Here is a 24,319-nt window from a genome sequence, read left to right as displayed (position 1 = left end):
TATCCTGGAGAAGGGAATGGCAGCCCACTCCAGTATTCTTGCCTGGAGAATCCCACAGACAGAGAAGCCTGGCAGGCTACAGTCCATAGGGTTGCAAAAAGAGTTGGACACAACTTAGCAACTAAACAATAAATTGCTTTAAAACAGCAGGAGGTAATTTACTGTCCTGCATTTGAATTTCACTGAACCCAGTATTACTAGGTAGGGTCCACTGTGGTTTAAAACACGGATAGGAGATCATATAAAAAGTAACTCTATTTTAATAGAATTTTGTAAAAGATAACCATTGAAAACTGCTTTGAAACACAGCAATATGACTTCTTATTTGAAAAAAAAATCTATGTGAAACACAGTTCACTGCCATACAATCCTAGTACATACATGGAAACACACACACGTCTAACACACTTCTTTCAGTGACGTGAACATTTCAAGAAGTTTTGAAATACCGTCTAAAATTGGAGAGGACAGAAACCAGAACAACCCACAGTTTCAACCTACCTTTTGTGGCCACTCGGACACAGTCTATTTTGGTTTCCTGTGTTAAATAAAGAGGGGAGAAAAATCACTATTCATGTTTTCTGTGAAACAAATAAAAACTCTGCAGTTCTCCTTAAGTACAGATAAGGGGAGGTCTCACTGTTCCAAGGGTGGCATTAATCGCACGTGATTACTCCCTGGACTGTGCTCTGATACATTTTCTGGCTCCAGGGCTGGCCGTGGTGCTGCTTGTGGGCACCCGGCAGCAGGTGGGGGGGTAGGAGCAATGCACAGAATCGCCCCCGCCTGGGGGGGGCCCCCAACTCCCTTCTCCAGATCCCTCACTGACTCCCTGTGCAAACACTCGTGGGGAAAACCTGTCTCCCTGATCCCTGCTTCTCACTGGCCAAAGGCAGTCATGGTGCCGAGACCCACGCTGTGAAGGAAAAAACTTTCTTGTCTCATGAGAGCTCTGGGTCAGTCTAAACAGGAAAGGGAAGAAAATTTCAAAAACAACTCGACAGTTTGTATTTTGTTTCCATCTTATCTTTCTAAAGCTGTTTTCTCTTAGGAAAGGAAAAAAAAAAAAAGATAACTAATTTAGTCCCAGCTATAGGAAGCATAAACTCTTGTGGCACCAAAGAAATGGGACAGAATATGCTGAAAAGACAGATGTTGTGAATCTCACAAAATTGTAAATGAGCTGAATGTACGTGCTAGAGCTGTGCTGTTTTCCTGTAAAATAGTAAGCTAAGCAGAATTACTAGCCAACTTTTGGTAACAAGTAAAAACTGAAAATAAAAACCATCCCGTTGACAATATATTCTTCCTACAGAAACCACATACGAATATATTTGCTTCTTCCCAGGAATTTCTCCAGGTGAAAATAATTTTTAAAAAGAGAGAATAAAATACATTTATTTCAAGTAAAAACACACAAAAGCATGACTTCCCTTCTTACAACTACAATATGTGATTTGACTGGGTTCGCATTAATAATCCTGAACAGCCTAAGTAAACAGCCATTTATAAAACTTACCCCGTTGGCTCTACTAGCTGCTTGGAAGTAAATTCTGTAGCTTTTATGGGGAAGGAGAGGGGTGTTCCAGTACCCGTTGTAAGTCTTATTATCACCAATAGTAAAGGGCTGAGCCGCTTGGAGGCTGTTGGCTGGGAATTCTGCTGCAAAGTAGTACTGGGAATTCAGTATGGAGGCGTTCTGGAAGTGGATGGGCACCGGGTAGCATTTTAAGATTTCTGTGGTCTTTTTCGTTCTTCGAGGACGTTCTTCCTCGACCACTATTTGGTAGACACTAGAAAAAAAAGAGTATCCTCAGTGACTGTTTAGGAAAACAGAGCTGAATCCCATTGTGTTCAACTGTACAGACCTATAATACCGCAGATAAACAACAAGGACAGAGTCAGTAATAAGGGCTTCGTGCCTAGCGGACACGGACCCCACACTTGCTCCATGAAAGAGACAGAAAGTGCTTAGAGTTCTTCCACAGAACTCTCTAACCCCGAATGAGACAATTTCTGGAAGGAAAGAAAATTCACCATAGTTAAAACATTTTTTATATGGCAATTTTTCCTGTTGATGTGAGCAGAACACCAAGATAATGTTCCTCTTATGCGGTATTGAAGATGAATTTGTACAAAATGGACTCGGTTTAACCAATCAATGAAACTATATTAGCTGTAAGTTCATTGAAAAAGGCAACATAACATTTTCTTCAGTGACATCTGTATGAACACCTGTGAATTTTTATCAGGTCACAAGATACAAGGTGTGATGATTCAGGCTAACCAAGGTGTAACTTCCATATATATATTTTTTAATCTATTTTTAATTGGAGGATAATTGTTTTACAATATTGTTTTGGTTTCTGCCATACATCAACACGAGTCAGCCATAGGGATACATATGTCCCCTCCTTCTTGAACCTGCCTCCCATCTCCCACCCAATCCTACCCCTCTCAATTCGTCCCACCCTCTCATTCCTTCACTGTGTCCACAAGTCTGTTCTCTATGTCTGCATCTCCATTGCTGCCCTGCAGATAGGCTCATCAGTACCATCTTTTTATATCCCACATATATTAAACTAACTGAAAAAGACACAGGCACTCCAATGTTCACTGCAGCACTATTTACAACAGTTAGGACATGGAAGCAACCTAGACGTACATCAACAGATGAATGGATAAAGAAGTTGTGGTACATATACACAATGGAATATTATTCAGCCATAAAAAGGAACCCATATTTTCTTATATTCCTTTGCATTCACCATAATCAGTCAGTAGAAAGACAGGACGTTAGGAATGCAGGAAAAAGGCATTTGCATTTCAAAAGCCAACAACTTGGAGTCAAAAGCAGTTTCTAAGAGGAAATCATGAACAGGGCATTTGAATTACATACAAAAATAAGATGGGGCTGAGTATCCTCAGAAGATGCTGTGAGTTCAGATGTCCCCTGGGAGGACTGGGTCTCCTGGTTCCTACCCACCTTTCTCTCCGCACCCCTTTTCAATGTTTGTGAATTTTGAATTAGCCTTAGGAGACTGGGAGAGACCTTGAAGGGATGGATTTCTTTGCTGAGATGCATACATTTACTAGAATGATGAACTTCTGTGCAGTTTGGTTGGAGAAAAAAAATGATTCTAATACAGAGAAACCTTGGCAGCAGTTTTGAAAAACTGAATCCAGATTAGATTGCAAGTTCTTCTGACAAGGAGATGTATCTTTTTCTTACTCTATCAGAAAAGCACCGTGACTCCCCAAGCACAACTCTGTAATCCTGGGGTTGCTCAGCATGGACACTCGTTTAAGCTGGGGAAACAGAACAGGAGGGAGGTGCTTTCCACCCCCATCAGCTGGAGTCAGCGAGGGGAGGTCTCTCTCTATGCTCCTGTCCCTGTGAACTTGGGATCTGCACCTGGTGAATCTCCTGTTTCTGGAAGTATAACCACTTAGCACATTCTATTACGGCCATGCCAAGCAGCAGCCATTCAGTTTGTGATTCTGTTCCAATAAAAATGGATGGTTGTAGAACATGAGACTGATTGCTCACGAGGCAGGGGGTCCAGCAGGATTACAGTGTGATGACAAAGGGAGGTAAACTCAGAAAAGAAAATAGGACTCTTTCTGACCTCAAGACTTTCTACCATTCCTGAGGATGTTCCACCAAACCCTGTGGCATTCTCACCTGCAGGATGGATGCAACATGGAAGGAAGAAGTTAGGGAGGACCTTCCTATAGGGGTCAGGGACAAGGAGCACAGACAGAGGTGAAAGGGGACTTTGACTTCACATCCCCCTCTCTCTGACCTCTTATATCTACAGTCAGATGTGGCAATTATAATACATCTGCAAGTTCTTGGACACTTCTCCACCAAGTATGGGATTGGCTAACCTTGATGATGGCATGCAACCAGGAGAACGTAACAGAAGAACAATGTGCAACTCTCAAGGCTTCAGTCAGAGAAGTGCAAACATCAGCTGAGAAACTGTGACTCTTCTGCAGGGCCTGCTGTTGGGGTGGTGGACACTGGCATGTGCACCATTTAAGCTCTACTCCTAATGCTGCTAAAATTTGGCTTCTAAATTAATGTCTTTGGATCTTATTTTTTTCTGATGAAATGAGACAATCAGATGGATCTCCAAGGTACATTTTATATTTTTTTTATTCAGCATACAAAGACTACTCTTGCAAGATGGACAAATCAAAAAAGAATTCATTACTTTGCAGAGAGATTCTCCATTAAATAACTTTTAACATTGGCTTTCTTCTATTAGAAATCTTTTCCAGTTTATTTGCTATATGACACAATGTTCCAAATTCCACTTTAAAAAGAACTTCTTGGAAGTCTAGTGTACTACAGTAGATAATGTAGAAATATGAAGATTTATGCAAAGAAAAAAATTACAGAAATTATTTCATATAGGAAATACTAGCCCAGGAGCCTTGCATATGTAGGTTTTATTTTCTGGTTTTACTGATGAGAAAACTGAGGTTCAGAGGTGAAGTGCCCATTCTCTTTGGGGCACATAGTTAAGTAATAGCTGACATGGTCTCCTGACCATCAGATGAGACAGTCATTTCTGTATCTTGTGAGACTTAGAATGAAGTGGGCCATGAAGTATATATTTTTGAAAATGTAACATAATCCAGAAGTAATTTCTACTTTATGTACCTTATATGTAATATATAGGGAGGAAATATACTGATAATTGCTAATAATACATTTTGCTTTACTAAAATCTAATACTAAGCCTATTCTGTATTCATTTCCTGAGTACACAAGACCTGAGAGAGGAGGAAATTACCAAGGAGAAGTTCTGTGATAAGATAATGCTGGTTAAATTGCAAGTCTATGCTGTAGGACCCACAAATAAACAAGAACTGGAGAGAACCAGAAATTGCATCTGTTTCTTCTACCCCCTCCTTCCATCACCTCCACTTCTCACTTTTCATCCATTTCCAACCCCCACCTTTGCTAGTTTTCCCCAATGCTACTCTTTTATTAATTCAATAAATATTTTTTGAGCCTCTAGTATGTGCCAGGCACTGCCCTGCATTAACTTGAACAAAATATTTGACACTCCCTAAGGCTTCCCAGGTGGCTAAGCGGAAAAGAATCCATCTGCCGATACAGGAGACACGGGTTTGATCCATGGGTTAGGAATATCCTCTGGAGAAGGGAACGGCAATCCACCCCAGTTTTCTTGCCTGGAGAATCCCATAGACAAAGGAGCCTGATGGGCTACATTCCATGGAGTCTCAAAGAGTTGGACACGACTTAGTGACTAAACAACAACAAGAGAAAGACAGTTTCGTTTTGGAATTGAAATGCCATCTAAGTGAATATGAATGAAAAAAATTAATTTTTCCAATCAGCAAGTTTATGAGGATCATATGAATATTCAAAGATTAAATGATTATTTAATGGGCCTTGATTTTAGCCAGTCGGCATGTTAGGCCATACACTCTACTCCAGATATATTACTTCTTAAATAGCCACCATCTACTCATCTTCAGATATATTAAAGGAAGAAGTAAGTAGACCAGAGCAATTTCAAACCCAGAATGTCTTTTCATCCTTGCTGCACAAGACAAATTAGATTTGCAAGCATCCAGACCTCAAATCTATTTGCTCTTTAATAATTTAAGCACTGAAAGGTCAGGCAGCTCTTTTCTATCCCCCTCTATCAAAGTCCAGGCGCTAATGAAAAATGGCCAAGTCCCTTCTGCTGCCCAGTGGCCACACGCTACTGCCCCCTGGTTGGAAATTAACACGGTATTGACAGCCAGGTCAACAGTACCTCGACAGAACTCGATGACTGATATGTTTTTCTTTTGTACAAATAACATCATCCCCACTGATGATTTTCATAAGAACTTTCTGACCACAAGTGTTAGCTAAAAAGCAGCTTTGAAAATCTCACTGTTTGAATGCTTCTCCTAAAAGGATGATTGAAAAAAAAAGGGGGGGAAATTCTCAAGGATGGTAAACCAAATATAAGTCTCTAGCTTAGTGAGATGAATTAAAATTCTATTATCTTTTTAATGTATTAATCATATTCCCTTTGTTTATCAGTCACACCATTGCTAGCTTTCCTCCACCACTATTCTGGAATTTAAAGTAACACAAAACTTTTCGGCGACATTTGCAATGTGAAAGCACAATCCATCGTGAGGATTAATCTGCCAAAAATGTGACATCATTATATCCAAACTTTCTTACGGAATGAAATTTAAAGTTTAATTGATGCTAGGCTTTCCTACAACAAAACTCTAAGCCTCTTAGAAGGAGAGTAAGAAATCTGCATTTATACAGAATAGCCCTTGAAGTATAACCTAGGAAAGAACATCTGAACATCTTTCATGGACTTCATTAAACATAAAAGTTCAAATGCGATGAAATGGTTTTGGTATTTTCTAACTTTGAAGAGGTTGAGAATAAGCCTGCTGCAGATGTGAAATTGGCTTTAAAATATGTGTCCTAATTCTTTTCAAGGTTAAGCCTTTAGTTGTAAGTTCACTCTTCTTACCTACTTATTCTGTTCCTTATCAGCATAAAATAATTGAAGGGTTATCCAACTAGACGGACTTGTGTGGTGGCTCATCTGGCTCCTCCACCTGCACTGGAGGAGACCTGGGTTCGATCCTGGGTTGGGAAGATCCCCTGGAGAAGGGAAAGGCTACCCACTCCAGTATTCTTGCCTGGAGAATGCCATGGACAGAGGAGCCTGGTGAGCTACAGTCCATGGGGTCACAGAGAGTCGGACATGACTGAGTGACTAACACTTTCACTATCCAACTAGATAGCAGAATGTTGGGTGAAGAGGAGAGATGAGGGGAGAAAAGTCCTGCTCTATTTCTTTTGTTGCTTCTGCTAATCCTTTTGTTGGTGTTTCTCATCATGTCAAAGGCTTAGAATAGTGTTCATTTCGTAACACTTAATAGTAACTTTAACTTGATTGCAGTTTTTGGTAAAGCCTTCCATTTTCTCTTTTAAAAAAAGGAGAGAGGGGGAGGAGAAGAGAGAGAAGGGGTGATGTTTGGAAACAGTAACATAGAAATTTATAATACCATATGTAAAATAGATAGCCAATGGGAATTTGCTATATGACTCAGGGAACTCAAACAGGGACTCTGTGACAGGCAGAAGGGTGGGATGGGGAGGGAGATGGGAGATAGGTCCAGGAAGGAGGGGACATGGGTGTACCTATGGCTGATTCTTACTGATGTATGACAGAAAACCACAAAATTCTATAAAGCAATTACCCTTCAATTAAAAATTGAAAAAAGAATAGAGTCTAATATCAATACCTTCTTGAAGATTAACTCTTTGGGGAGTGAGGGAAAATGAAAATATAAATTATATGCAAAACAGGGAAGAGATATGTGTAATTCAGGTTTATTTACGCAGTAACACAGACTGCATTTCCTTCCTGTTCTTTTTCCAGTCATTTCCGTTCCCTGAACCTGTCAGCATTTACTGAAATGACACCCTGAAGATCAGAATGACCTAGTTCAACTGAACAACATTTTAAAAATATTGCAAACAGATCACCAGCCCAGGTTGGATGCATGAGACAAGTGCTCTGGGCTGGTGCACTGGGAAGACCCAGAGGGATCGTGTGGAGAGGGAGGTGGGAGGGGGGATCAGGATGGGGAATACATGTAAATCCATGGCTGATTCATGTCAATGTTTGGCAAAAACCACTACAATATTGTAAAGTAATTAGCCTCCAACTAATAAAATTAAATGGAAAAAAAAATATTGCCACCAGTTGAAAATTAGGGGGAAGAAAAGGTCAGTTCAGTAAGGTCAATGTGTTTATCATCATGCCTAGGATCCATGTAACACTGGAGCTGAGAGCAGCTAAACGAGCATGTCCTGCTCACTGACTCACAAATGAGGTCTGGTCACCAGTTTTCCGTGGACAGTGGACTCTGGGATACTGCGCAGCATAAACTGATCCATGGAGTATTCTGTGTTGGCCACTTTCATTTCTCTTTGTCCTGCTCTGTTCTAGATAAGACCGGCCATCTACTGCTGCGGCACACGTGCAGGGTACCACAAAGAAAACTGATGTCCGTGCAGCTGTCACTCATCATGAGGAGCTTGCCTGGCATCCCTAAGTTACTTCTGTACTGAATGTGTGTGCACGTGTGTGTGTGTGCACATGTGTGTGTGTGCATGTGTGCCCGAGCATGGGGTCCCACATTATAATGCTCTGCTAGTTAGTGATAAATCTGATATCATAAAATATTAATTATAGCTGAAAGGTTGGGCGAGAAATATGAACTCAATTACTGCTCCATATTGTGAACAAAGGGCAGGGAGGAAAAAATCCTACAGTTATGGAGGTTTGGGGTAATAAAAGGACAACTGGAACATTAGACTTGGGCTAAGAAGCTGTGTAAAAGGCCACGTGTTATTAATCTTCACAACAGGCACCGAATTGCAAGTAAATTAGTCCAAGATGGAACATCTTTAAGAGTGACTTCTCCCCCTTTTGACAAGTGAAGATGCTTTCCTTTGCACATTTCATTTCACTTATGTTTATCATAATGTAATCATCACAACTGCATAACAAACACGTGACTGTAAAAATTATAACCCAAAGTCCCCTACTATTTTTAAAGCTGTTTTTCTTAACTCGCTCTAGGGTTAAGAAACAAAACTAGAAAAATTGAATACTATCAGAGCCATACTAAATATCTTCATTGTTGTATGTTTATGTTATATTTAATTCAGAATCTTTCAGTCTCTAAAAGTATTCACAGCAGTAGTGCAGGCCAGGTGAGATGTGCATGCATGTGTTCTCAGTTCTGTCCAACTCTTTGCAACCCCATGGACTGCAGCCCGCCGGGCTCCTCTGCCCATGGGACTCGCCAGGCAAGAATACTGCAGTGCGGTGCCATGTTCTCCTCCAGGAATCAAACTCACATCTCCTGCATTGGCAGGTGGATTCTTAAATGCCATCATCTAGAAGGGGCAAGAGCACAGTGAACTGAGCCCCACACCAGTGGAGTCAGTCCAGCTCTATCACCAAATCATCCCCTGACCACTAGGGTCCTTTCAGCTCTGATATTTCATAGCTCCTGGTACTAGGTCAGGCAAGCTGTGACGTCGATGAGTGAGAAGAAAACTATTTTATCCATATTTCCTTCCTTTCTGTGATATTTACCACATGCAAGCCCTGTGAGAGGCACAAGGGAGGAAGAAAAAGAGGAACAAAGACCAGACTGTCCCCATCTTGAGAAGAACAGCCTTGGGGTGTTAGAAACAGGTTCCTCAAACTGAGAACTGGGACAAGATGCTGATAAGGGTTTGTACCAAGTGGAGGAGGAGGCAGGGAGCAGTCTCTGTCTATATCAAAGTCTCCTGTGGCATCAGCGGCTCCGGGAACTCTGGTCTGGACCTGGTGCCCAAACACTCCTGCTGCTGGTGACACCCAAAGACTGTCCTATGTTGCCTACGGCCACCAACTTTTCCCCCAAATTAAAGCCAAAGTAACAGCAACAAACCAAAGAGCGAATGTCTTTGTGGTCCCTGCACAAACCCTGTTTTCTACAACCACCTGGGTGTACAAAGCTCCACCCAAGTCCCAGTAGGTCTTTCTGTCAGACTCATTTGCAGCTTTGCCTGCAGAGCTCCCAAGACCTTGGGGGACCCTTCATCAATAGGGCTGAAGACTGAGGGTAACGGGCTGGGCTGTGGCTCCGATGCCTGTGGGGGTCCCAGCAGGCCTGTCCTAAGAGTCCCCGGGTTTCCCCAAGAGGAACCCTGGGAGAGGCTGGGTTTTCCTCAGTCTCCATGGTGCCCAGATCCTACTAGAAGGACACTGTAGGGCCAAACGAGCAGGGCTGGGTGTTGACTCCCATCCCCTGTGATGCCCGAGGGGAGGAACAAGAAGCGGGTCCCTCTGCTCCTCGGGGTCTCTGCTCCCCCGCCCCAACTCTCCCCAGGCCCCCACCCTGGCAAACCTGGAACCACCTTTCCTACCTTCTACAATCGTGCCGCAGGTAACAAGAGCCATCATTTCTCAATTCTACTATTTCATTTGATATCCATCGTAATTACAAAGATCAAGTCAAAATATTACAGATATGTTGGTTGTTTGGGGGGTGATGGTGGCAGAATCTGGCAGTGGGGTCCCCTTGCTGCCTCCCCAGGCCACAGGTGGCCCTCTGCGTGGTCCTCTCCCTGAATGAGAGGCCTGTGCGCCTGCCCTGCAGGCCCTGGAGCACCAGGCTGGGGCTCTGATCTCATACCTGGAATCCTTCAGAGGGGATTCCGTTCAAGAAAAGGAAAATCTGAGACAGGGGAAGGACAGAGAGGCAATATATTTTCATGCACAAAAGCAAGTTTGAAACGGACTTGGAGGGAAAGTTAAATTAAGTTCCATTGTATAAAAGCTCAACTACACCTACTCTATTATTTTTATCTTCCCCTGCCATTTTTCAGGTTGCTTTTCAAGGGTTCTGCAAGAACAAACTTAGTTTCCAAAATGAATTTTCAACGAGATGACTGACACTGTCATCCTAAAAGCAACTTTAATAAAAATGATCTTTGTTTCCTGGCAGTAAAGGGATCCAGAGTATTTTTTAATACAATAAAAGTCACCCAAAATCAGGTGGTAGAAGGGTGGTGGTGGTGGTAATAAGAGATTAGCACAGTTTTTGTGAACACACTCTATAGCAATTCAGGCGTAAGAAGTCATAAAAAACCGAGCCTGTATAGTAATAGAAAATGGAAGTTTTACTGTTAAGTGACATTTTGGTTTTTGTGACTATGTGTACCAATGAAAAAAGGAAAAATTTTAGGGTGGAAGTCAGGTACTTAGAGCTCTTTTCCTTAACCAATTTTAGCAATGGATAGAACCTTTACAAAAGGTTCCAGAACTGTGACAAAAGAACCTTTAACCCCAAAGGTTAAAGGTGCTCTTTGCAGGTTACAATTCTTCAATAAAAGAGAGGGAACAATTTAAAAAACCATTAATAAGCATTTCAGAAGAATTGGCATTTTCTTTCTTTATTCTTTGGGGACAATTAAGACGATAAAATGAAAAAAGAACATACAGATCAACAAAAAAGACCGCTGAATTTGATCAAAACTATCCAAAACACTAAAGCAACTCTGTTCAACCCAAGACCTTTAAGTATCAAGATGTATTTCACTGGTAAGCACTGAACAGATTTTGATGGAGATAGACTTGCCCAAAAGTTTTACAAAGTCTTAGTTTAAAGATCATAACAAAGAAATAATGAAAACAACAACAACCCCAAACCCCTACTTCTAACTTCTAAGAATTAAGATTCTTAATATTGATAAGCCCTCCAAGATTGCAAGGATCATAATCTAAAGACAAAGGTGTGATATGTTTTCTTAACCCTGGAAGAGACAACAAAGAAAAGATTTTCAGAAAAGCTCTTGTTGGCAAAGGGAGATGCAACCACCTTGGTTCTAAAGAGATCCTGCTGGGATGATGTTTGTGGTGCAGACGGCTCCTAGGAGGCACCGTGCAGGCCACGTAGTGTTGTACAGAGAGAGAATGGCTGTCAAAACCGCTCCCCCCGCAACCCCAGACCTCAGTTCCTTATCTGTGCATGGAGCGCGGGCATCTGAGCAGGAAGTCTGCTCTGACGATTAGAATCATTTCATAAAGGACCAAACATGGGTCTGACACATTATAGCTGCTCCATCTAAGTCACAATAATGCTTCATTTTTTATTATCATAATTATTATTCCCGTCAGATCATCACTGAGGCTCAGGAGTATTTTACGGGGACTTAGAAGCTTTCCTGCGACACAGGCAGAAGACAAGGGGCTGCTCTGTTGTCTATAAGACATGACGTCTTCACAGACCAGAATAGCATAAACAGTTATAAGAAGAGCTTTCCTACAATGAGCAGAGGATGTCTGTGTTAGACGCTGTCCTGAGAGCTCTGCTTCCCGTCATTCACCTCCCAGCTGCCCTCGGAGGTGGACGTTCTCACTCACATCTACTTCAGGGGGAGAATGAGACAGAAAAGTTGTGCCACTTGCCCAAGATCATGGGGCATATAAACACCAGGATCTAAACCCAGGGTCACCAAACTCCATGCCAGAGTTGGCTGCACATTTGATGATTCTGAACATTTCTACACCTTCCTTCCCAGGAAAGGGCCCATGTTTGTAACTACTCCAACCAACAATTCTTTCTCATCACTGTGGGGTTTTGATGGAACCACAGGTCTTCTAAAACTTTGATAATTTTACAGAATGATCACACACATTTCTTTCAATGACCATCAGCTTACTGTCAAAGTATAGGTTTCCTTTAAAACACAGATCCTACTTAAGTGATAATCGTGTATACTGGTATAAAAGTTAAAGGCAGTAATGATGAGAAATTTTAGGCATACTACCAAAAGCAAGAAAAAAAAAGGGAATAAAAACTGAACACCAATCCGGTCAATATTTCTGCTAAGCAAATTCTGATGTTACAGTTTTACACTTTCTCAGCACTTCAGCTTACAAAGAACTTCCACCTGTAATAATCTTTATGACAATGTCATGAGATGGATGGGCCGTGTGTTGGACTCCAATTTCAGAACTAAAGAAAGATTCAGAGTTCACAGGATGCCCAAGATCACACAAAAGTAAACAATGCAAAAAAAAAAAAAAAGTAAACAATGCAGCCCAGGTGCAACCCGAAGACTTCTGGTCCATGTGAGTGTTCTTTTTTTTAAAAAAAAAAAGCTAGTAATAAATTAATTTTTAAAGTTTTCATTACATTTTAGTTGACTTTGATGAGAATTATTTGTTTTCAGAGAATTCTTTGTAATAATTCTTTATGGTTCCCAGCTTTTTGGAATATAGATTTCCACTGCAGAGCATTAAAATTCAACATCTCTACACATTCTAGAGTGATCACCAGGACAAGTCCAGTTATCATCCATCACCACGTAGCCGACCCTCTTCATCCATTTCGCCTACCTCCTAACCCTCTTTCTCACCTATGGGGGGATGGAAAGAAAAGGAGAAAGTGAGGGGTGTCAGTGACCCCACAAAGTGAGAAGAGGAGAAGTCTCAAAGGTTTCAGAATAGGCATGTGAGATTCTAGTGACCTTCCAATAAAATGTGTATTTTAAACAATGACTTCTTTGAAGTAGTCCTTCTGAATATAATCTTATTAATAACAATATGATTGATCCAAGGGTAAAAGCAGGGTATTTTTTTTTTATGCTTCTGTACTCTACGGAAGAGTGTAGTACTTAACTTTTATTTAGTGATGAGAATATAAATTTAAAATCCTCTTCTTCCTTATATGTTCAATGAGTTAAAAGGAGGTTTGAGACCTTCAGCTTCTCATCTATAAAGGCGTCAGTGATAATGACTTCTGCTCACAAGGAAAAGATGAGGTTCAATTCAATAAACATCTATTGCACACTTAATTAGGTTTGAGGTACTGAAGGATATTCAGAAAGTAAATTATGAAAATCATTTTGTGACCCTTTTGCATTTCCTATTACATTTACATACATTTTACATAATGATTAGCCCAGGAAAAGGCTCACTTCCAACATTAAATTCATAAATCTAATTAATACTCTTGAGTGCCGGTCAAACTTCATTTACTGCGTATGCAGTTTTAATTGTATTTTCTGGGATGGCCACTGTCTACACCTCTTTACTTTCTCTGACCCTAGGCCGTTCTATGGGCTGCTCCTCTCTTCAGAGAACCTACAGTGGTCTTCCAGTCCTGACTGGTCACTTCCTGCAACTCCTTTGAGTTTCAGCTTAAACAGCACATCCTGATTTCCTTGCTGGGTTTCCTCCTCTGTCACATGGCCTCAGTAACTCATCGTACAGCTTGCTCACCATCCTAGCACCGTGATTTGAACATAAAGATGCTTCATAGATGTTTGGTAAACAAATGAATGAATAATTGGCAGTGTTGGTGCTCAAACTTCTTAACAACACTTGGCACTGTTACAAAGGGCAAGATTTTCACCAGACTAATAACCTCAGAGAGCTCTTAACCGCTTCTCACTGAGCAGGACCTATACCGACACTGGACAGGAAACGCTATAAGGAAACGCAGAGAAATGAAAAATTAAGACACAGAGAACAACTCCAAAGGGATATGATGATATGGGAAAAATGAACAATGCTCCCTAATCATTCTATATCTAACAGATTGAAGAATGAAGTGTTGCTTAAAGGAAGAGGCTGAAAACCATGTACGGGTAACCATCACAAGCATAATGTAATAACAGACCTAAGAAAGTAGTTTCTGGCGAAATAGGAGGCACGTCAGCATGTTCCTGTGCTTTGCTGTTCTCATCATAAACAATTACACTGTGCATATTTAGAAGTGCTGGTTGAGCAAACGTTCTCTGCTGAGGACAATGACAAAACCTGTTCTTATTATATGGCTATGCCCCCTACCCCCACCCACAGGATCACAAGGTGCTGACATCTGAGGACAGCCGTCAGGTCCTCTTCAGTGGACCCTGGGCTCCCAAAGCCCAAAGCTCCCAGCGGCTCCCTGGACTGGCTTTTGCTGTCTGCCTGGAGAGTGACTTTATCAGTCTCTTCGAACCTGTAATCTTTTCTCATGCATTTATGAGATTGTGTGTGTGTGCGTGCTTAGTTACTCAATCATGTCTGACTCTTTGCAATCCTATGGACTATAGTCCTTCAGGCTCCTCTGTCCATGGGATTTCCCAGGCAAGAATACTGGACTGGGGTGTCCGGGATTCTTCCCCACTCAGGGATCGAACCCAGGTCTCCCTCTCTCTCTGTGTCCCATTTTTTCATTTCTCTGCGTTTCTTTATAGTGTTTCCTGTCCAGTGTCGGTATATATCCTGCTCAGTGAGAAGCAGTAAGAGCTCTCCGAGGTTATTAGTCTGGTGAAAATCTTGCCTTTTGTAACAGTGCCAAGTGTTGTAAGAAATTTGAGCACCAACATTGGCCAATTATTCATTTATCTGTTTACCAAATATCTATGAAGCATCTTTATGTTCAAGTCACAGTGCTAGGATGGTGAGACAGTAGGTGGATTCTTTACCTTCTGAGCCACCAGAGAAGCCCAACAATACTGGAGTGGGTAGCCTATCCCTTCTCCAGGGGACCTTTCCAACCCAGGAATCAAACCGGCATCTCCTGCATTGCAGGCAGATTCTTTACCAACTGAGCTATCTCGGAAGCCCTTATGTGATTGTAACACTTAAAAAAATGAAAGCGAGGCATCTTTAGTGAGATCAGTCAGTCTTTGTCAAAATGTCCAAGATCCTATCTCTCAAAGGTTCTCAGTCTTAGCTGGGAACACGTCTGGAAATCCATCCCTTCAACTCCGTGGAATCAATAATTGTGATTAGGAAGATCAGCAGTGCTGAGAGCTAGTGGAAGATCAGTGCTGAGATTCGTCAATCAGGTGCTAAGTTGTTCAAGTCAAGGCTTTTGCAACCTCTGGGTCTCTAGGTTTACAACTGAGATGGGTTTTAAATGATTTGTCTGTAAGATTTACTTGTGGTCCAGATAGATGAGGGGGAAGAAACAGCAAGTAACTTTCTCTATCATCAGTGGACAGTGACTTCAACTTGTACATCTGCCTCCCTCCCCCGACGGGGGGCTTCTGGGGTCCTGGTCAGCGTGGCAAGGGGGTGCAAAGTGCTACTGACCTCACTTCCAGGGAGGTGGTCATGTATAATGTATGACCTCCACTAGAAACAACATTCAAGGGCCTTCATGTAACCTGTAGCTCTAACCTCAGACATTTATCTTTGCAGAGACAAGCATGGGTTCCTCTGGGCATAGGAATGAAAAAAAAAAAGAGAAATAGTGTGATCAAAAACTTGAGTCTTCCCTGCCTCCAGTCAAGAGTTAGCCACATGCATTCGCTCAGCGTCCTGGAGCATTCATTCCTTCTGCGCTCTGGCTTTCAGTAAGCAAGACACTGCGCCTCATTCATTCACAGGTGTTGAAACACATCCCAACATGTATAACATTCAATAATTGTCCCCAAAGTGCCAAGCACAGGCTCAGGGCAAAGGCATCAGGGTGATACAGCAAAGGGAATGTAAAGAGAAGCAAAAACAGAATGATCCAGAAGGTTCTTTTGAGTAAGAGGGACTAATCATGCCGCCTATTTGGTGCTTACAGAAATTGAGGTCTAAAAAATATTTGGAAACGATATGTAATTTCCAGTAAATTATCCGAGTCATGGCTGAGCTAGTTTTTATTCACTTCAATAATACTTTAAACTATTAATATCACCAATCAGCCTGATTAGGCGATACATTCTTTCTCTTTTTTTTCTTCTGAAAAACTAAATGTTTTTGGTTCCCCAAAGTCCTGTTCCTAATGAGAATTAGCGTTTGGCATTACAAGAGCCCTGCTCTAAGGGTCAGCAGTATCTTGATTGGGTGGATGAAAGGAACCCAGGCAGGGCTGGGGGTCCCAGGTACACCTCCTCTGTCACATCTGCCCTTCATCCTGCCCAGCTAACCTGCCCTCCAGGCTCCGGCTGATCATTCCTACACGTTTTCCTTATGTAAATCCCTGGATGGCTGCTCACAACCCAGCAGTTGCATCTTCACCCCCTGGTGTGGAGCATGAGGTCACCTGATCCAGCCCCATCTCCCTTCCTCTCCTCCCATCTGGCCACCCCAACCCTCTGTAAGTATAACACACTTCCCATCCCCAGATCAGGCCAGCCCAGTGAATCACAAAGACCTTTCTTTTAAGAGAGTGAAGAGACAAGCAGATTCTTTGAGGGTACACAGAACATCAGATTCCATTGAGCCAAGCAAGTTAATTGTCTCGTTGACTCTTTGTCGGTTTGGCATATAGTGAACTTGACTTTTAGATAAGTCATTCTATGGGCTTCTCAGGTGTCTCAGCGGTAAAGAGTCTGCCTGCCAATGCGGGAGACGTGGGTTCAATCCCTGGGTCAGGAAGATCCCTGGAGAAGGAAATGGCAACCCACTCCAGTATTCTTGCCTGGAGAATACCATGGACAGAAGAGTCTGGCAGGCTACAGTCCACAGGATCACAAAGAGTCGGACAGGACTCAGAGACTGAACAATAAGAAGAGAATGAGTTGGACATGATTGAGCAACTGAACAACAAAACAGAAGACAGGATTCCTTCTGTTTTACGGTTAAGTTTATTCAGTAGGGCTGATAAAGACTGTAATTAGCTAATGACTCAGGGTTCAAGAGGGAAACCCCTAACCTTTTTAAAGAGTTGTTGTACATTTGGGGGACAGTTCATTACCTATTTATAGCATCAATTCCTCAAAACTCAAAAAGGCAGAAATAAATAGGTAGCCAGAGGCAATCAAAATGTCAAATGCAGCAGAGAGATCAGAATTCATAGGAATTCTTCTTAGAATTTATTGATAGAGACAGTTACAGAATTCTTATTTTTCATGTCAAATCAGATTTTTGTGATAACAGTTTTGAAGAGAATAAGACAAACAAAGGAAAACTTAGAGGTCTACAGCTGGTCTTCTGAAAAGAAAGAAACTTACTGCTACAGTCTGAAGAGTAGCAGTGCAAGAAAAAGCACTTACACAGCATTAAGTGTGTTCGAAGCTCCGTTTGAAGAGTTTCGAAAAATACTACCTCATTTAATCTCTTCAAGAAGCCTAGAATGTTGAAATGCTCAAAGGCTTCTTGCATGAAGGGGAAGAGAACAAGGCGTCCAAGAAGGTGGTGACAGCAGAGAGATAAGGTCCTTCCTGGGATTTAGAAATGGGAGACAACCACACAGACTGCTGTTGCTTTAAAAAAAAAATTAAGAAAGATCTAGTCCACACTTCCTAACATCAAACTTCTAAACCATAGTCAATCACATGCCAACAACTGTAATTCCTAAGACAGGCAACTTCTTAGAACCAAGTGTGTGATTATCTCACACCTTCTGTTAGTAATAATGGCCTCTTTCTTCCCTTTTACTGACAAGGTTAGTTGCACCATCCCATCCGAGTAGGCAGGTGTCACACACTCACTGGGGCTCTCACATTGAGTCCCTTTAACAAAAACTGCCGTGTTATACCCAGTGGGAGACGTGAGTGCAGTCCCACAAGAAGAATAAAGCTCATTTCCCATATAGCACCAAGATCAAATGGAACACATTTGAGAAATGGAACACATTTTCTTTAAATAAATCCAATTGCTCTACTGCCTCTTTATTCTCGATGGAATAAAAATTTGTTCTTCACCTTCTTTTAAGACTAAGAGTGGATTTTTCAGAGGAGAAGAGCTCTATAATGAGAAAAATAGCATCCTTTAATGCATTTAAAATTTCCTACCTAATTTATTACAAAAGAATATTTGATGAGTGTATGCATGCTCAGTCATGTCTGACTCTTTGCAATACTGTGGACTGCTGCCCGCCAGGCTCCTTTGTCCATGGGATCGGGAGTTGGTTGCCATGCCCTCCTCCATGGGGTCTTCCTCATCTAGGGATGGAACCCATGTCTCTAATGTCTCCTGCACTGGCAGGCGTTTTTTTTTTTTTTTTTTTACCACTAGTGCCATCTGGGAAGCCCTTGATGAGTAATATGAGTAAAAAATAAACATCAGAAGTTAACAACAAGCCTTAAACATCAGTACATGTTTACTACTTTACTATGTAAGGCAAAACAGCATGAGGATAAAGGACAGGAGTGAATGAAAACAGCACACGTTTGCAGTCTACCATGATGACAAATACAAGGCAAAACCAGTCTAACCAAAATCTGGACATGTTATACAAAAATAAACAAATTTTTGACTTCTATATGAAACTGCAGCTATTACATGATGCAAGTTTTTCGTTTTTAAATCAGAAGTGGTCTGGATGAATAAATTATTTAGGCTTGCCTGTGACTAGCAAGAAATATTTCCTATCTCATTTGAAATCTTAATTAACTAGAACACACATTGAAAAAGGAAGGCACAATATGCCTTCGATTCCTTATGCCCTCTGCTCTTCTTTATTCTTAATGCAATGAAGTTCCTACTTGCTTTAAGATTTTGGCCCCAATTCTCAACAACAGAAACTATTCACAAATTGCTTTTTAAACCTATCTGTTGAGGAAGCATTCAACTGAGAGGACAACCACATACAAGTCTCCAATGACTGTCAATGCACAGCATTAAAATAATCAGGGCTAAAGACATGGAAACAACCCAAAGGTCCATCGATAGATGAATGGGTAAAGAGGAAGGATGTGGTATGGATATACTGGAATATTACTCAGCTATAAAAAGAATGAAACAATGCCATTTGCAGCAACAAGGGTGGACCTAGAGATTACCATATTAAGCGAGGTAAGTCAGCAAGAAAAAGATAAATACGATGTGATATCACTTATATGCGGAACCTAAAGTATGACACAAATGAACTTATCTATGAAACAGAAACAGACTCACAGACATAGAGAACAGACTCGTGGTTGCCAAGGGGTTAGGGGGTGGGGGAGGGATGGGCTGGGAGGTTGGGATTAGCAGATGCAAAGTGTTAATACAGAATGAATAAACAAGGTCCTACTCTGTAGCACACGGAACTATACTCAATATCCTATGATAAACCATAGTGGAAAAGAATCTGAAAAAGTTATACATATATATAACAGTCACTTTGCTGTAGAGCAGAAATTAAACACAACATTGTAAATCAACTATACTTCAACGACAACAACAACAAAATTGGGGCTTTCTCTTTATTAGAAGAACAAAGTTGCTGCCATGAATTAAAATTACATTCACACAGTTCAGCCTCAGTGTTAATGTCCTGGTTGCTGATGTGATTTCTGCCCTCCTTCCCTATCTCCCTGCAGACTCACAACTGTAATAGATGCTTTCCCCACTCACTAGTTTCTCCTGAATGAATGAATCAAAGAATGATTTGGTAATCTTTGAACATTTCACTGAAATGAATATCAAAATATTTAATTAGTTAACATATTCAAGCTCTGAGTTTTAATTAAGAAGACACAGAGCTCCAAAACATTTATGAACAAATTAAAGCAACAATGCCTAAAGAACAAAAATGAGAGTCATTTGAATTACAACAACGTGATTGAGTCTCAAGCTACAGCCCATTAGAAGGTATAAAACATCATTAATGAGGGTTACTGCACAGAGCAGATTATAATACAAACACATACATCACGGGAGTAAAATCACAGACAGAACTTTTGTCAGTGCAAGAAAAGCACAACACTTTGTGTACAACTCATTCTTTATTTAGAGTTGCTCTTTTACTGCCAGATTAGAAGGGTTTTCTCTGTTGAACTGTGTCTGCATGTAATAAACAGTGGAGAGGAGAAGACAGAGAATGGAGGTGATTCTAAATGAGTAAAAGAAAATGAAGCTTTTCCTTGTCTTATTAAAGGAAAAAAAAACTGAATCCATGAATGGACATTAAAATTCTGTCCTGGGTGCCTGTTTACCAGCTGGAATGATGGACTCTGTGTTCTTCCTGGCCATCTTGGGATTTAAATAATTTTATGTGACAGAGCTGGTGTGTTGATCAATAAAAAGACAACAATCACTTACACTGAGAGTTTAGTGCAATTTCAAGAATCTGCATTAAGCAAGTTGAGTGTCTGTAGTGGAATCAATATACAACCACCTCACTTAGTGAAGTGCCTCAGTGAAGTATGACTAAATTTTCAACACCAATGAATATGGATTAAAGAAAAATCAAATCAATCGAAAGAATGGGTTCTTTGCAATCACACAATGACAGTACTTTTGAACACATAATACTGCGCAAAATCCAGGAAAGCTAACAGATGTTCACTTCCATTTCCTCTTCTCATATTTATTTTACCATTTGGGAAGAGCTTTCTTGTATTGCAGTTTGATTACATGTGCATTTTGCAAATTTCCAGATGTGTTCAAATGTTTCAATCTACATTATGGCTTTATATTTTAGGTCCCTCTGATTCCCTAATCAGAGTTCTTATTTCTCTAAACATTAAATGAAATTGAAAATTTTCATATAACCCATTTAGATTGAGAGTATTATGGACAATTTTTTTCCAAACTAGTCTTTCTAGATATATTGGGCTTCCATCTACTCAATAGATAATCAGTCCCATTATGCTGCACTATAATAATGAATCCCTTGAAGAGAATATTCATTTTTCTGCAAAGAAAATCTTTTTGACAGGTGAGTCTGAGATAATTTCCTTTCTCAAACTTGTACCAATAAAATTTTCCCATTTAAGACAAGCATCCTTCCAGTAATGGTAGCATCTGTAGTGGATTTCTTTATAATGATACATAAGAGTTTGCCACAAGAATTGATCTTGATTCCAGCATTATAGATTTCCATGATGGATACAAATAGTAAATTTGTTCATTTCAAGTTGCTAACATTGTGAAAGCAGGCATAATAGAGGTAGAAAGCAAAGTGACCCCCGGCCAGTTCCAGGAATGGTTAGCCAATAACAAGGTGATGTTTCATAAAAGCAAAACAGTGCTGAACTTAGAAAATCAGGTGGTATGACAGGTGTGAAAGAGCATATGACAAGATAAACTGAAATCTTCTCAGAGTTAGAGCTGGGCCTGATGAAATGATGGGGCACCTGCATTTTGGACACCCTGATCAGCATCTGAATTTGTATTTTTATAGACATAGAAATAAAAAGCCCGAGGGTGTCTCCAACTAACTAGTAAGGCTCCAGAGTCTCTAAAAACAAATGCAAAAGTGTTAGTAGTTTAGTCATGTCTGACTCTTCGTGACCCCATGGACTGTAGCCTGCCAGGCCCCTTTGTCCATGGGATTTCCCAGACAAGATACTGGAGTGGGTTGCCATTCCCTTTTCCAGGGGATCTTCCCAACCCATGAATTGAACCGAGGTCTCCCACACTGCAGGCAGATTCTTTACCATCTGAGCCACAGGGAAGCCCAACATGTAAAGGAAAAGAACAAAAGCATGTCTTAGCAAGGCAGGTAGTGGAAAACATGAATAGCCATTTGGGACACAACTGACAATTTTGAAAGACAAGAAAAGGAGTTCTGGGGAGAGGACTAACATGGATTACCCAAGGAAATGTTACTGGAAAACTTAAGACTTGGAAAGACCTACACAAAGATACAGATGACAATTCAGCTGAAAAGGTTAGGCAGAAAGAAGCAACAAGAACCGAAAAAGTGTGAAGGAGTTTCTGTAAGAATAAAACAGAATGTGGGAGAAATGGTTAGGATTTCAGCCTCCTTCAGTTTGGAGGCTCTGAAAGTAAATGACTTCTGCCCCCTCATGTCATCATGAGGCGTTTTGACACAACCCTGACTCCTGTCCTCATGGTATGTTATTGCTGAGTCTGGGCAGCTCTTAAATTGGTCAGAGAAAAACAATGTTCTCAAGGCCATGGCTGGAACGTGAATTTTCCTTTAATAATAATTCAGCGTTCTGGAGTGAACAATGTCTGACCTGCAGTTATAGGTACGCTTGGGTCTTGGACGGACATCTAATGAGGGTGAGTCTGGGTCTTTCAGTTTGTGCAACCCCTCAGGGCCACACATATCAACCCAAAGGGCCTGGGTAGTGTCAGTGGCATTGCTTTTCTTGCAGAAATAATTTCTTACACCTGGAAGAGAGCTTTTACATATTTCAGAGCATTCTCACTCACTGCACTTATGAATGGCCATCTGAAATGCCTTACAGGGGCTACTACATTAAGAAAGCAGAGTAAATTAAAAATTATCTCCTGCCATTTTGTAGGGTTTTCAAATAAAAATGTCTGTTTCTACCCCAATTTGATCTCTCTATCAACTAATGCTTGTCCATTTTTCATCTTGAGCCTGTGAACTGAAACTTATATATCTTATCAGGCAGAAGGAAGTTCAGTGACTCACTCTTTGATACTGTAGAGAAAACGTGATCAAAGACGGCCAGGTTTCAGAAGGTTAATGAAATAAAACTCTACAAAAGGCACAGGGAAATGAACCCCACACAGTCTTATTTGTGAATGTAAATGTTTCCTTGGAGAATGCTATTCAAAGGAATAGATTATTTTGAAGGGAAGCGATTCTGATAGCACAAAATATCTGAATACTGCTGAAACGACTAGAAATTTCATTTATATAAATTATTGAGCTTATGACAAGTTCATATTCAAGAGTTATTCAGGCATTCCTTTGCTCCTTCCTAAGAAGAATACATTTATTCATTCACTGTAAAAGTTATAATTTGTAATTTCTTGGCTATATAAATCATCATGTGATGAGAAATGGGGGTCTACATGTTGGTAATAAACCTAAATCTGTTCAAATAAAGACTTCACAACTGTCTTTCCAATCACCTGTTTCTTTAAAAAAGTATAGTCATATACTACACATTCAATGGAGAGATTAGTCAGTTTACTAAAGATTAAAGATTTAAAACTCGATGTAAACAAAACAAATAGACAAAAATAACTCACAAAGCCTATTTAAGGAATACAGCTCAGGACACTGATACCATCTGCCCATGGGTAACTAAACTGCAGAGAGCAACTACCTTTTAGGAGGAAAGCCACCTCTGAACAGACTGGGGTTTTTGTTCCTTAACTTCAAAGAACAACCACGTGCATCAGAATCAAACTCCTTACATAACACTTGATCACCCACATCAAAGCCCCTTCTTTCCCCTCAGTCCTTTCTTTTAATTAGAGCTCAGAAGGACATGGTTTTCCATGCTGACTGAGGTCTGCGGCAAATCCCTAGAAGGCACACAGGAGAAACGAACCCATCTGATTTGGGTTTTCACCTAAGACAACCCCTTGCCGACTCCGTACCTGACAGGTGCACCTCGGCTGTGTGCAGGCTTCAGCAGGACCGTCACTGTGTTGTCCGTCTGATTCAAGGGCGTCTCCAGTTCATAAGCCGGCATGGAGGGCGCTAGGGAAGATGCAGGAGATGGGAGACCCATGATTTCTGGTTTGCATTTTCTTCCTACTTTCATTTACAATGAGCACTAAGAACACAGTACACTTAGTCTATTAATAAATTGCCATGAACAGCCTTTATTATATCTGCCCAACCCCTAACACGAGGGACAACTGTTACAACCAGCATGTGTTGACTTTGGTCTTGAGTTTAACCTGGGAGGGGGCGTGAGGGGACTTAGGACTCTGTTTATTGATTTGGGTTCTCCCTTGATGGATGTAGCCATTACACCCATACATTCATGCACATCATTGTAATTATATTGTAAATTGTAAAATAAGTTTAATTTGTGTGCTTTTACGTACATATGTTTTTCTCAAAAAATTAAATGCAAATTTAAGAAATAATCGCTAAGATCATAAAACTGATCATTTCAGTTCTCCCATCTAAGGCAAGGTTTCTT

General features: G+C 40.8%; 1 protein-coding gene across 4 annotated transcripts in view; it reads right to left on the bottom strand.

The window, feature by feature from the left end:
* PTPRM (protein tyrosine phosphatase receptor type M) overlaps nt 1–24,319 on the bottom strand; it is a 645,114-nt gene that overhangs the window by 237,041 nt on the left and 383,754 nt on the right. For all 4 annotated transcript variants that reach the window (XM_043889726.1, XM_043889727.1, XM_043889723.1 and 1 more), the window contains exons 11-13: nt 23,766–23,868; nt 1,520–1,793; nt 502–538 (exon numbers count right to left, since the gene is read on the bottom strand). In XM_043889726.1, coding sequence (XP_043745661.1) covers nt 502–538; nt 1,520–1,793; nt 23,766–23,868 — 414 coding nt within the window. The remainder of the gene's footprint in view (nt 1–501; nt 539–1,519; nt 1,794–23,765; nt 23,869–24,319) is intronic.

The sequence above is a fragment of the Cervus elaphus genome, chromosome 27 (assembly GCF_910594005.1).
Source record: "Cervus elaphus chromosome 27, mCerEla1.1, whole genome shotgun sequence".
Classification (NCBI taxonomy): Eukaryota; Metazoa; Chordata; class Mammalia; order Artiodactyla; family Cervidae; genus Cervus; species Cervus elaphus.
Note: the sequence above shows the minus strand (reverse complement) of the source record. Positions and strands in the feature narration are given on the sequence as shown.